Source organism: Ctenocephalides felis, unplaced genomic scaffold (assembly GCF_003426905.1).
Source record: "Ctenocephalides felis isolate EL2017-DRISC unplaced genomic scaffold, ASM342690v1 CF-g0.4_SCAFFOLD_01170, whole genome shotgun sequence".
In the NCBI taxonomy this organism is placed as follows: Eukaryota; Metazoa; Arthropoda; class Insecta; order Siphonaptera; family Pulicidae; genus Ctenocephalides; species Ctenocephalides felis.
Window position 1 is genome coordinate 53,810,184 of NW_020537324.1, and position 13,461 is coordinate 53,823,644.

A 13,461-nucleotide genomic window follows, 5' to 3' on the forward strand; every position below is an offset into this window, starting at 1 on the left:
TATAATTTATTTATGTAATGTATTACTGGATTATTTTTATCCAGTAATATATTGTATTACAGGATTTTATTTAAACAATTTATATAAGAATAATTGTTTTTAATTTTCCATAAGTTATAGTAATCGCAAACAAATCGAAAATAAAAAAATGTGTATACCTTGGCGTTTCAAATGTTTCTGAACATTTTGGCATACCTTATTGTTAGAGAAAATGTATGTGCCAGTGTCCAAAAGGCAGTCCCAGCCCTTTCGGAGATGCAAGAGACAAAATATGTTAAATGATAATTTGGTATCCAAAAGTGATTAGAGGACTAATCTAATTTAGCTATGTATTTATTAGAATGTTTAATAATACACGTTATTTGTATGTTTAACTTACCTTAGGGTAAGTTATAGTAACCGAATCGAATATAAACATTTTTATGTTTCAAAGGATTCTGAACATTTTGACAAACCTTAGAAAAAATTAATGTATGTTTGATCGGATGCAAACTTCTATCGATCAACCGATTTGAATAATTCAAAAACCATTCATCCCCAGACATGCTAATTAGTTTTTGACAAAGGACGGTCCAACTGTTTTGAAGATACGGTGCAAAAAGTGAAAAAAAATCTATTTTTTCAAAGTTAAAGAATTTTAAAGCCTTTTTAAAAAATTTGCCTAAAGACACGATGCCATGTACCACTAGTTGTTAATTTGATAAAGATCGCATCTTCATGAAATAGCAGTATCTTTAATTTCAAAGTTTTCCGATATTTCAAGCTATTCTGAATCGTTTGGGACCAAAATTGGAAAAAGTATGTGAGTGTACGATTGCGACGATTTTTCAAAAACGGCTGCAGCAATTTCAAAAACTATAGGGTACGCCAAATAACTTATTTTATTTTAAAATGCTGTATAAAAAGTACTGAATATTTTTTCTTATTATATTCATATACAAAAAATGTTCTTTATTAATTTATCATTTATTAAATAGGTGAGTTAGCTTAATAGTCTATCAATTATTTCAATTCTTTCAAATTATTTTTTTGAACATTCAAAAGTAAAATTGTTATCACATATATATAAATCCACACACTTTTTTGTAAGCCTCGACCAAATGGAGCAAAACAAAACTAGTGGTGTATGGAATCGTCTCTTAAGGCAAATTGCTAGAACTTTCCGTATCGTAACGAAATGTTCGAGGAATATTAAATGTTTTCAAATAGATTATTATAAATACTGTAACATTGTCTAATATTCATAAGAATTATATAAACTGAACTACATAGTCAAAAATATTTATTTAAAGTATATAAGCGAACTTTGAAACTTTAGCCAGAATTAAAATTGAAATCTGAATTATTTTCGACACACAAAAAAAAATTTAAAAAAATGAAATGAATTTTTTTTTTCAATAGCAATTGGTTTGTCTACACAAACAAAAAGATTTTTGAATGATTAAATTCGGATGCTTATTTTTCTCAAAAACTGCCATTTTTTGTACATTTATCCTTGTATCTTTGAAATAGCTGGGCCTGCCTTTGCCAAAAACTAATCAGCACATCTCCCTATCAATAGGAATCGAATGTTTATTTAACCATTCAAATCGGTTGATTCGTGCGCCGGAAAACGTGAGCGAAAAAATGCGGACATAAAACACACACACACATCCATATTTTCTAAGGTATGCCAAAATGTTCAGAAACCATCAAAACGTCGATAAATGCAAAAATTTTCATTTTCGATTTTCGGAACATTACTATAACTGCCCTACAGGAAGTTAAAAAAGAAATCAAAATCGATTGTGAAAGAACTAATTCATTCTTCTCAATTGCAATACAAAATGTAATTAACGTGAAATTACTGTATAATTTATAATAATTTGGAAAAAAAATAAATTTAAATATCTAACATATTACAAAAAATTAATATTTTTTCGAGAATATTTTCATATTTTCATACAATTTTAACCCCTTTTACAAATAAATTTCGAATCTATACAATAATATTTTCTTTGAATTTTTTTAAGTATTTTAAGTCATAATAAGATTATCTTCAATTTGTAGCAAATCCATACTCGGACATATTCGGTTCAGTGGGTACTTTGCTCTTTTTTGTAGAACAATAAATCTTACATGCCGGATTTACGAAAAGGCACGTGAGTGGATTAAGAAAGCAATTGTTAACCCTTTCTCAAAGCGTTTGTTGTGCTTTCATCAGGATTTAGAATATTTTCTTTGGCCAACAAAATCTGTGTTAAAACGTTAAAAATTACTAGTTAAGATAAGAACTTAGACGCTATTTTAGAATGAATTGCTTTTAAGTAGATATTCCAAAATTCTTAATGCCGGATTAAATTTAAATATTTGAAACTTTTGACACACAATATTTATGTTTATGAAGGAATATACATGAAATATTTGTGTATGAATAAATGTATTTTTGTAGTATTTTTTTCTTAGCTGAAGTATCAAATATATTTTAGTTGAAATATATTTGATATAATAAAACAGCCAATTTATCTCATAAAAATGTAAATCTAATAGTTGTAAGTGGCATTATGCCTTCAAATAAATTGCATAAACTTTGCGATTTATGTAAATTAATCTTTCACTAACAATTAGTCAAGAAGACAAATTGACATTATTTAAATACACTTTTGATATATGTAATTATATATAGCTCACAAACGAACTTGTATATCCTGATAGCGCCAAATTTCAAACTTTAAAGTATTTTTGTATGCTTGTTTTTAGATAATGAACTCTATAACCACATTGAGTTTCATTAACGCCATACATATTTTATTAACTTCCCGAAGGAGAAGTTTATGTATTCATTAAAAAATCCGATTCGCTAATTTTATGTTTTCACGACGTTTCAAGACATTCTGAATCGAATGAGACCAAATTTGGAAAAAGTATGTGTGTGTGTGTGTGTGTAAACAGATTTTTTGCCGTGAATCGACGTTTTCTCAAAAATGGCTGGACCGATTGCAAAAATTTAAAAGCCAGTCGATGTATCTCGATGAGGATTAGCGTTTATCCATTTTGCGCGACGATCACCCAAGCCGTTTCTTTGTAAATAGCAGAAAAGTGAAAAAAATGAAGCAAATTTAAAAGCCATTTGATAAATCTCGATGAGGACCATAGTTTGTCAGTTTTGTGCGACGATCTGCCAAGCCGTTTCTTTGTAATTTGAAAAAAAGTTTTAAACTTTTCGTCCACATTTAAGCTAATAGTACCGAATCGATTTAAAAAAATCAAAAGCTGTTCGAAAGATATTAGTTGGGAATGATACTGATGAATGTTTTAGGTGAAAATCTACCGAGCAGTTTTCTTGTAATTAACTGTTGAAAAAAAAATTTGAGCCGATTTTTATGAAACTTTTTTGATGATATATATCATGGTCGTATACAACTTATTGAAATATTACGACCTTACGACAAGTAGTTTAATTTTAAAAATTCATCAAAGTTTAAGAAAATTATTAGTTTTATTGACGTTTGTTAAAATTAAAATCGGACGATTTTACTTGGTATAACGTTGGAGTATTTGGTTTTAATTAAAATCTTATGGAAACTGGTTCAGTTATAACAATTGTTGATTTCTGAAAATTTACTTTTAGAAAATACTCCGTGTCAAAGCGTTCGTTCGTTTTCAATTATGTGTAATGAATCCACTCGGAATACTTTTAATCAATCATAAATTAATTAATGGTGTATGGAATCGTGCCTTAAGGCAAATTGCTGGAACTTTTCGTACCGTAATAAAATATTCAAAGAATATTAAATGTTTTTAAATATATCATTATAAGTGTTATTTTAAGTATATAAGTGAGCTTTAAAATTGTAGCTAGAATTAAAATTAAAATCCGAAATATTTTCAATATTCAAAAAAAGGCAGGTCCAGCCGTTACGGAGATACGGAGCAAAGAGAGCAGAAAATAGGAATCGAATTTTTGAGAGAACGAAGTATCCGATTTGAATGATCCAAAAAAAACATTTAATTTGTAATGATTGGGAGCAGTGGTGATTAGTTTTTGCCAAAGGCCGGTCCAGCCATTTGAAAGATTCAGAGCTCAATGTACCAAAAATGACAGTTCTTGTGAGAACTAAGCAACCGATTTGAATGATTCAGAAAAATTTCTGCTTGTGTTGACAAAACAATTAGTCCAGTCATTTGGCATACCTCAGAAAAAATGGATGTGTGTGTATGTATGTATGAATACAATTTTTCGTCCATGTTTTTGGGCCCAGGGATCAATCGATTTGAATGGTTCAAAAATCATTTGATTCCTATTGATAGAGAGAGGTGCTGATTAGTTTTTGGCAAAGGCAGGTCCAGTCGTTACGGAGATACGGAGCAAAGAGAGCAGAAAATAGAAAACGAATTTTTGAGAGAACGGAGTATCCGATTTGAATGATCCAAAAAACATTTAATTTGTAATGATTGAGAGAAGTGGTGATTAGTTTTTACCAAAGGCCGATCCAGTCATTTCAAAGTATCAGAGCTAAATGTACAAAAACAAATAATAGCAGTTCTTGAGAGAACTAAGTAACCAATTTGAATGATTCAGAAAACATTCTGCTTGTGTTGACAAAACAATTGCTTTTTGAAAAAAAGTTATTGAAGATTTATGATGTATCAAAAATAATTCAGATTTTAATTTTAATTCTGGCTAAAGTTCTAAAGCTCATTTATATACTTTAAATAAATAATTTTAATTTTGCAATTCAGTTTATATAATTTATATAAATATTAGATAATGTTACAGTATTTATAATAATCTATTTAAAAACATTTAATATTCCTCGAACATTTCGTTACAGTTCGGGACGTTCTAGCAATTTGCCTTAAGGCACAATGCCATAAACTACTAGTCCATTTTTGTTTCAAACAATTCGGAATGACTTTTAGAACCGTTGTGAAAGCATAAAATTGCAGCAAGTCGGATTTTCTAGCAACAGCAGACCTCTCTTGCGAGAATGTAAATTTGAATTAAAATAGCATAATTTTTTTATGTAACCTTATAAAATGTAAGGCAAAAATCTCAATTTCTTTCTCCTAATTAGTTCAAAAGTGAAAGAAATTAATTTAACGTTATTTTTTTTCTATATATGTGTGTCATCTGTATGAGAAATAAATGCACACTAAAAATCATGAGTGTTGCAATCTTCGCATAGAAGTGTTATTGTACTTGACCCAACAGAATGCGCAACTATTTCTCATTCAAAAATAAAGTCTTGGTAATGGTAAAAACTTAAACTAAAAGGCATATAATGCAAAAAAAAGTTATTACTGTTTATTTTATATTATCAAGCAACTTTCTATAAATGCATATATACAGAAATTAAAATGAAAAAAAAAAAACTAATCATTGTTTTATAATTCAAATTTATTTATAAGTTTAGTAATAAAGTATAAAGATAGTGTATATTTAATTTAATTCAATTATATTGAATATTTGTTTGTATACATTTATACGATATATGCATATATATAAGAACATATATACATATATCATGCACACATACATACATAAATACATGGGCATACGCACATACATACATGCATGCATACTCATAATAACATTTTCATACTCATCGAGGACATCATTTCAAAAATGTGATAACGCTTATCTGGAAAACAAATTTGTCATCTTTATGAAAACAAAAAAAAAATTCTATTTTATAATCTTCTCAATTTTTTTCTAATTTTTGATAACGTTATAGAATTTGATTCAACTTCATACAGCCACCATATTCTTAAAACATTACATACATCTTATTTATTAATTTATATTACACACTCATATGATACCTAATTTTTTTTTGAGAATGGAACATTATAACGCTGTAACTTTTCGATTATTGTCTGAATACCATCAATTGTATCCCAGTGTAAGCTTAATGCTAACATTTTTGTTCTCTTAGATGAATCAGTTGCAAAACAGTTTTCCACAACACCCCACTTTGCAAATAGTTTCAGTGCATTTCGTACACTATCTGAAGATACGCTCTCACCTGTAAGAATAATATAAAATAAAATACACAGATCTCGAAAACAAGATGCTTAAAGAAATTTGAAATAAAAGCGTAATATGTTAAAAAAAAGATTAAATTGAATAGGTCTTAAACAGTTTAAGATATATCTTCAATATCATCTTAAAAAAAAATCAATCATATGTATAGATTCATATTGATTAACTTCATAAAGATCGATGCTTTTTTGTTTAGTAGTTAATAGCATTACCTCTGTTGTCCAAATATAAAAAGTAAAGTAGAGCATTAATAAAAATAATCAATTCTCCTAAAAATGATCAGATCCTTTCCGTTATTCAAGAATGCAAAAGATATGATGAAATCTTCTAAAAATGATCAGATTTTTGTTGTTTTTTGAGAGTAAAAATGATATTTAAATAAAAATCCAAATCATTATAACATCGAATCAATGCTTTCTTATCAAGCTTATAATATATGTTATATATATATATATATAGATATATATATATATAAATGTTACATATTATGGCATGTATATTTACTAACCGTATTGACAATAGTTATTTTCTATTTGTTGCTGAATTTCTTGAAGCGTTAGTTGGATAAATTCTGCCTCAGCCACTGGCCCATCCAGTAATTTGTTTAGAGTTTTTGCTGTACATAAATAAGCATTCATCAACGGAGATAAAACTGACACCAAACTTGCTCTGCAAAGTATAAATGAAATATAAATAAACACATATTTTTAATTTTGAAATAAATCACTCAATTCAGCTTTCATATAATGCTCAAAATTATTTTCTTGATATGTGTAAAATTTTAGAGTTCTGTAAAGATTGTCTTACATATACATATTACTAAAATTAAAAATACTATTTATGGTCTCTATTAATTGTGCTATTTTAGAATTAATGCATTACCATACACTGAGTGGTTTCATACAAAAAAACGTCCATGTAGAACCTATAGCTAAAAATGTAAAACCATGGTATAGGGGTATAATTTCCATAAATGTAAAACCATGGTATATTATATAGTATAATTTCCAATATATTTCTAGGAGAAAAAAATGTCTTCTAAATCATTTAACAAATATTTAAATAAATAGAAGTTTATTACTCCGTTTGTATTATATTTGTATAAACCATTAAAAAAAAAAAAAAAACTTTAAAATTCACCTGGATTGCAAAGCTTGTGCACTTGTGCCCACTTTTATCTCATGAGAACTAGCATCTCCTCCTTCATATCCATTATATGAATCATCATCTGAATTATCACAGATATCTAAAGTAGCTGCACACCTTCTACTCCACTTCTCATCATCTGTATAAAATTTCTGCACAAAAGAGATCACATTATAAAAATCAATGTTAAAAATAAGCTATAATCACATAAAGAAGGAAGTGAAATTGATACATCATTATTATGATTATATTTAAGAGTTGATTAGTAGTCAAAGTCAAATTTAGTATATATCACACATTGATAAATCGTACATTTATAAAATTTGTATTTGTGCTTCAAGCTATGACAGACTTTACTACTTAAAACTCAAGCTGAACAAATAATTTAAATAATTGCATGTCTTTGTATTAAAAATCCTAGGCTAAAATATTTTAAAATAATATTTTAAATTCAATTATTTACTTAACTTTCTTAAAACAATTCGTCAAGAAACATGATTATAATAACTGTATATGTCCGTGAAAGGAAAACAAGTCATTTGCAAATCAATAACATTAATACTTTGTTATAAAGTTTTGGACACAGAACCAAAAAAATAAAGCACAAATGTACAAATACAAAACAGTATGATAATGGCTCCATATTTAATTAAATCTTATATTTTGAAGTTTTTTCCTAAATGATGACACACATCTAGTGTCAAAACTACTCTAATAAAAATTTATACTGTTTATTATTTTTATATCGGCAACTTAAAAATGAATATCGTACATCAACTTTGAAACAACTATTAAGAAGATATATATATATATATATATATATATATATATATATATATATATTAAAAAATAACATGAGTGCAATTAAGTATTACCTGTGGAACAATCAAAATATCGCTGCCACATAAGTTATCAATAGTATCAAGAAGTAACCTCTCCAAGTTTTGGCACGGCTTACTAAGAATAAACTCATATCGCAGCATATCACAAAGTTCCAATGAAATATTTATGAGATCATGCTGCATCACTAGCCCATTGTTATGATTTTGAAGATACTCCATACAAGTTACTAGACAAACATTGAAGTGAATTTAAAATGTAAGACCGAAAATAATAAGTATTGATATTTGTCTCAAATAATTATACACTGTTATTTATCTACTTGTATCCTCAGTATTAAAAAAATATAATATTAAGTTTGATTGTGTAGTACCAATATTATTTTGTAGTAGCTTTCGAGAATATTTTAATAACTAATGATGTTTTTGTTAAAATGTACTACATTTTTATAGCTCTTACAATCTATTAATAATATCTGCACCGCTATATATTGCAAATTAATAAAATTTCTGACAAATATAGATATGTAAGAATCACTATAAATCTATTTAAATTAAAATATATCTTCACTTACCAACAACTGATTTCAGTGCATAGAATGGAGTAAGGCTATTTGAATAATATGATAGTTCTATAACATTTGGAAGGGCAGTTACTGGTTTAACATAGACCTTATCATTTTTTATTCTCTTTTCTATCAAATCTGAACCTAGTAAACTCACCTGTATAAATTACGTTAATTATTTTCTTGATATATAGTTTATATATTGTATATACATTACTATCAGATACTCACAGCATAATCAAGAACATCGATTGATTGTCCAGAAAACCCTAAATTTCTAGAATCTGATTCTAATTCGATACGCAACTGGTCCAGTTCTGTAGCTAGTTCTTCCAAATAACACCCATCTCTATGTCGAGTTAGTAGAAGAAATGCTACTGCATTCGTTGACATAACTGCTGTTGCTTTTGCACTATCTAAAAATAGATAATTTTTTAAAATATACATTAGAAATCCATAATTCAAAACAAATTTTGAAAATTGTCAAAAGTATATTGGAATTCAAAAGAAATATATAGTAAAATTTGTTTAAAATGGTACTAATTAAAATAAAATCATCAGTAAATAAATCAGAGATTTCATTTACTGCTTTATTACCATAAACAATGTGTCTTCCAATAGAATCAACAAGAGTTCTAATTTCTTCCTGAACAACATCTGTTCCATATAAGCTAGTAGTAGATGTTTCATGACGTAAACATCTATCAGCAGGGCTAATACTTCCAATTTCTGTCAGTTGTCTTTGCTGTTCTAATTGCTGACGACTCCTAAAAGCCTCAATTAGATCCTGTGTTAAAATAAATTATTATGAAAGCACTGAATATGTTATAAAACCAATGCAATCAACCACCATCATGATCAGTACAGATTTATGTAAGTTTTTAAATAATTGTTTTAGTGATACTGGCTGATTAATAAAGAAATAATCATACCTTAATTGATAAAGGTTCATTAAAATCGATACGCATTACTCCATAATCACTGTGTAGCGTAGTCCAAATGGCACGAACAGCAGAACTGAAACTTTCTGCACTTTTGCTACGTCCTAGCTGTTCACTAATAAAATTACCATCGACCAGTCTTTCATAATGCACTGAGACTGGAATTAAAAGGGCATCCGGAATTGTTCCATCCAGATAAGCATCAACAATGACACTTAAAATACCACCTGAGAATAATTAATAATTATTGATTTCCCAATATTATTTAGGATATAATTGTGTGACATTCAATAATACCTTTTGGCATACACGGTTTTCCAGTTCTTGTTCTGCCTCCCTCAATGAAGAACTCAACATTGTGTCCGACACCAAGACACTTTTGCAAATATGTATGTAATACAGCTCTATAATAATAATTTAATTATTATACATATAATTTTTTTTATTCAACAAAATCTCTATTTATTATTCTATATAATTGCAGTTGTTAATATTAATATATTTATATCTTGTATTAAATATTTCATTGTAGTACAAATCAATGAATTAAAATTAAATATACCGATAAACATGATCTTTCTTTCCATCTGCTGGATCAATTCTTCTTTTTATGTAGAACGCTCCAAGACCTCTCAATAATGATCTAAAAACATATAAAATAAAAGTAAATTTAATATGTATTCTACAATAGATCATAGTAAACAAAATTGAGAAAAACCAACCCAAAGAACGGTATACGCAAATTGTTGCCAGCAGCCACAAGTGGTGATCTAATGTTATTATTTAAAAGAATAAAACTGATAAGAATATAATCAAGATGACTTCTATGAAGAGGCATGAAAATAAGTGGTGTGTCTTTTGCAGATTCGGCAACATCCCGTAGCATATCAATTTGTGCTGGGTGAGCTGCGACACCACGTAAGAAACAAGGCAGTAATTTATATAGCATCCAGGAAGTAACTCTAAAATATAGATTGCGTTATACTAACTCAAATACATTCATATAAAATATAGCACATGTGATAGCACAATCAATTGTTAATGATTTCTAATAACAAATTAGCACCTAAGCATAATATCAGAAAGTTTGCTTCTCATATCAAGCAATATTCGCTTTGCTCGTTCCTCATGCTTTCTCCTTATTTCTTTAATTCGTTTATTGTTGAAATCTAAATAATTTGATGAAAATGTAGAATCGTCTGATGAGCTATCAGCATCGAAACTGCTATCTTTATCAGTTGGTTCCTTTTTCTTAAGTTTTTCTTCATGTAAAGTGTCCAAGGTCGCTTGATCTAGAGCACGATTTAATCGCTCTGTTCCGAGCACCTACAAATAACAAAAAAGTTACATCAAATAACTGGCTTTCAATTTTTAAATTTTTGCTGTATTTGTATATAATATGTATTATTAGGTTTCCTGTATAACTTACCATTCCAGAAACCTGTGGATATGGAAATTTTCGGCAAGCTAAAGCTTGAGCTATATGGGGTGCCCATGTCGCAAAAAATGAGTGAGAACCTTGGGTACTATATGGTACCCCATTACCAGCACCACGAAGAACATCCCTTACGACTTTACTATGCCTTAGTATTGGGTCGACCCGTGATTTCTGTGAAAAAAAAAAATATAAAGCATAAAATTAAATAAGAAAAAACATTGGAAGTATTAGAACAGAAGAGTTCATTACTCACAGCTGTAGAAGGGGAACAATCCTTGCAAGCAAATCCAGTTAAAGGCTTCGAAGGTAAACTATACCGTATAGGAGGTTGCTCTTTTATCTGGTATAAAAGATTTTCGCGTATCTTCAAATCGCAATCCTTGTCCATCATCCGCCTCTTCCTCTTTTGATCAGAAATATTTCGTAAAGCCGCAGCAGAACGCAATTCATTGCACTCCATGCTGGCATTCCCAGAAGGAGCAGACCACATTCGCTCCGCCACTACACCTACCATTGCTGTCGCTCTGAGAAAATATTCGATAATAAAGAATCAATTGTATCAACTGATGTAAAACCTATATAGGATAATCGGTTTGGATAATAATGGTTTTGGAAATTATTATTTTCAAGAAAATATTCTTAAGCAAAAAAGAAGGGAATTATTTTAAAGCTCTATCAAATTCGGGTAGTGTCTTGCAGAATTTATTTGGACATATAGACCGAATTTGTCTTAAATGGTTCGTGTATTCTGTGTTCTCAATTTTGTATTTAAAAAAAGCTATTTAAGAAGTTATTAGCAACAGTTTAGTGTTACGTGCAAATAATATTTTACATTTTCGTACTATTATTGTAGGTAACATAGGTTAAAACGTCTGGAATATTAAAGATACTTCAATTTTTTTCTTATTTAGTTGATGTCATGCTTTTCTAAGTACTTATCCATAGATAGCAACATCAAAAGCTATTATCTATTGATTGATTTAGTCAATTAAATCAATCAACTATTGATTGATTAATTAAAAGTAATTAATATGACATTCATGATACAATGTTATCTAGTTTTTATTCTCAAATCCAGCATTATTAATTGAGTATATTAATTAATTTAGTTTTTTAAATATTTCTCGTTATACGAGAAGAAACTCATATATTGAAGAAAACTAAACTATTGAAGCATATCATACAAATATGAACTATTGCACTTTAATTAATAATTTAATTATCATTAAATCCAAATCCAAAAATCCAACCAAAAAAATATAATAGTATAGGTTATCATATTTCAGTAGTCAAGAAAATAATTCAAACCAGGTGCAAATTCTCAGTGAAAATATAGTTTGCTCTCTAAAGTTTGTAACATTTAGCATATGATATAATTTTGTCCCCAAATATTCCCTATCAAAAAGCTACAGATGAGCCATTTTCATTACAAATACTAATTTAGTATATAGTAGAATATATAGTTAGTATATTTTAATACATAGTTATGTTAAATTCATATCGTTAGCATTATTTCTATCAAAAAGAGTTTTAATGGCCTTACAGACTTTTCATTGCCTGTAAGGCCACAGTGCCTAAACGCGCTATTTTACAATACAAGCATCCTGGATAAATATTATTAATGTTTGATATATAATAAAACTATAAATTTAAGTTACCTTGCGTTGAATAGCCAGTAAAGAATAGCCAAACATATGGCAACTTCTATAAATCCAGCCATTCCGCAAAATGCGTTAGCAAAAAATAATCGAAATTAAGTTTAGCAATTACACGATAAAAGTTTTTAATCACAATTAAAATAAATAAAATATTTATTAAATAATATAGCAAAGTGTACGGAACTTAATCAACGCAATAATTCATAGCATGTTTTTTATGTAGTGATAAATATTGTTTAAGCAAAATGTTATTGAATTTTTAGGTCATTTCACCAAATATTATTTTATGATCAATAATTAACTAATGTTCGATGATAAGGTTTCATGTTTACTTTGATCAACTTAACATACACCAGAGAATTTAAATAATTTTTAATTAAAGAAAATCACATTATAAACACACAAATTTCATTTAAGTTTTTATCACTAGTGCCAAAACAATGCACCCAAAACAACAATAAATTTCCTTTTCATTCAACAAACATTTATTGAAATAGCATATATGCACGTTATAAACATAACAAACTCTATTGGAAAATTGTAATGCCAATTGATATATTCATTGCAAACTGATTGTTCAATGTTGAACTTGCGGCAACCGTATGTTATGAATATGCAGAAACAAACCATATAGTAACTGTATGTTGCGCAAGGTAGAAGAATATCTGAATAAAATATTATTTATAATCTTTATTCGAGTTCAAAGTCAAAAGTTAAAGGTCGCTAAAACACATGATAGATATGCGATACGCGATAAAAACGATAAATAAAAACAGTGCATAAAAGATTTGAAGCGATTAAAAACCATATCAGAAATAGAACTATTAAAAAATAATTGGGGAATATTT

General features: G+C 28.2%; 1 protein-coding gene across 1 annotated transcript in view; it reads right to left on the reverse strand.

The window, feature by feature from the left end:
• The window catches only part of LOC113367381 (glycerol-3-phosphate acyltransferase 1, mitochondrial-like), a 47,648-nt gene extending 34,527 nt beyond the window's left edge, over positions 1 to 13,121 (reverse strand). The window contains exons 1-15 of the mRNA XM_026608993.1: positions 12,614 to 13,121; positions 11,209 to 11,479; positions 10,947 to 11,126; positions 10,584 to 10,843; positions 10,240 to 10,479; positions 10,080 to 10,160; positions 9,815 to 9,921; positions 9,509 to 9,744; positions 9,174 to 9,363; positions 8,808 to 8,992; positions 8,586 to 8,733; positions 8,047 to 8,240; positions 7,166 to 7,323; positions 6,534 to 6,694; positions 5,830 to 6,008 (exon numbers count right to left, since the gene is read on the reverse strand). Of these exons, the coding sequence (XP_026464778.1) occupies positions 5,830 to 6,008; positions 6,534 to 6,694; positions 7,166 to 7,323; positions 8,047 to 8,240; positions 8,586 to 8,733; positions 8,808 to 8,992; positions 9,174 to 9,363; positions 9,509 to 9,744; positions 9,815 to 9,921; positions 10,080 to 10,160; positions 10,240 to 10,479; positions 10,584 to 10,843; positions 10,947 to 11,126; positions 11,209 to 11,479; positions 12,614 to 12,675 (2,652 nt within the window). The 5' untranslated portion in view covers positions 12,676 to 13,121. The remainder of the gene's footprint in view (positions 1 to 5,829; positions 6,009 to 6,533; positions 6,695 to 7,165; positions 7,324 to 8,046; positions 8,241 to 8,585; positions 8,734 to 8,807; positions 8,993 to 9,173; positions 9,364 to 9,508; positions 9,745 to 9,814; positions 9,922 to 10,079; positions 10,161 to 10,239; positions 10,480 to 10,583; positions 10,844 to 10,946; positions 11,127 to 11,208; positions 11,480 to 12,613) is intronic.
• Between the last annotated feature and the right edge of the window lie 340 nt (positions 13,122 to 13,461).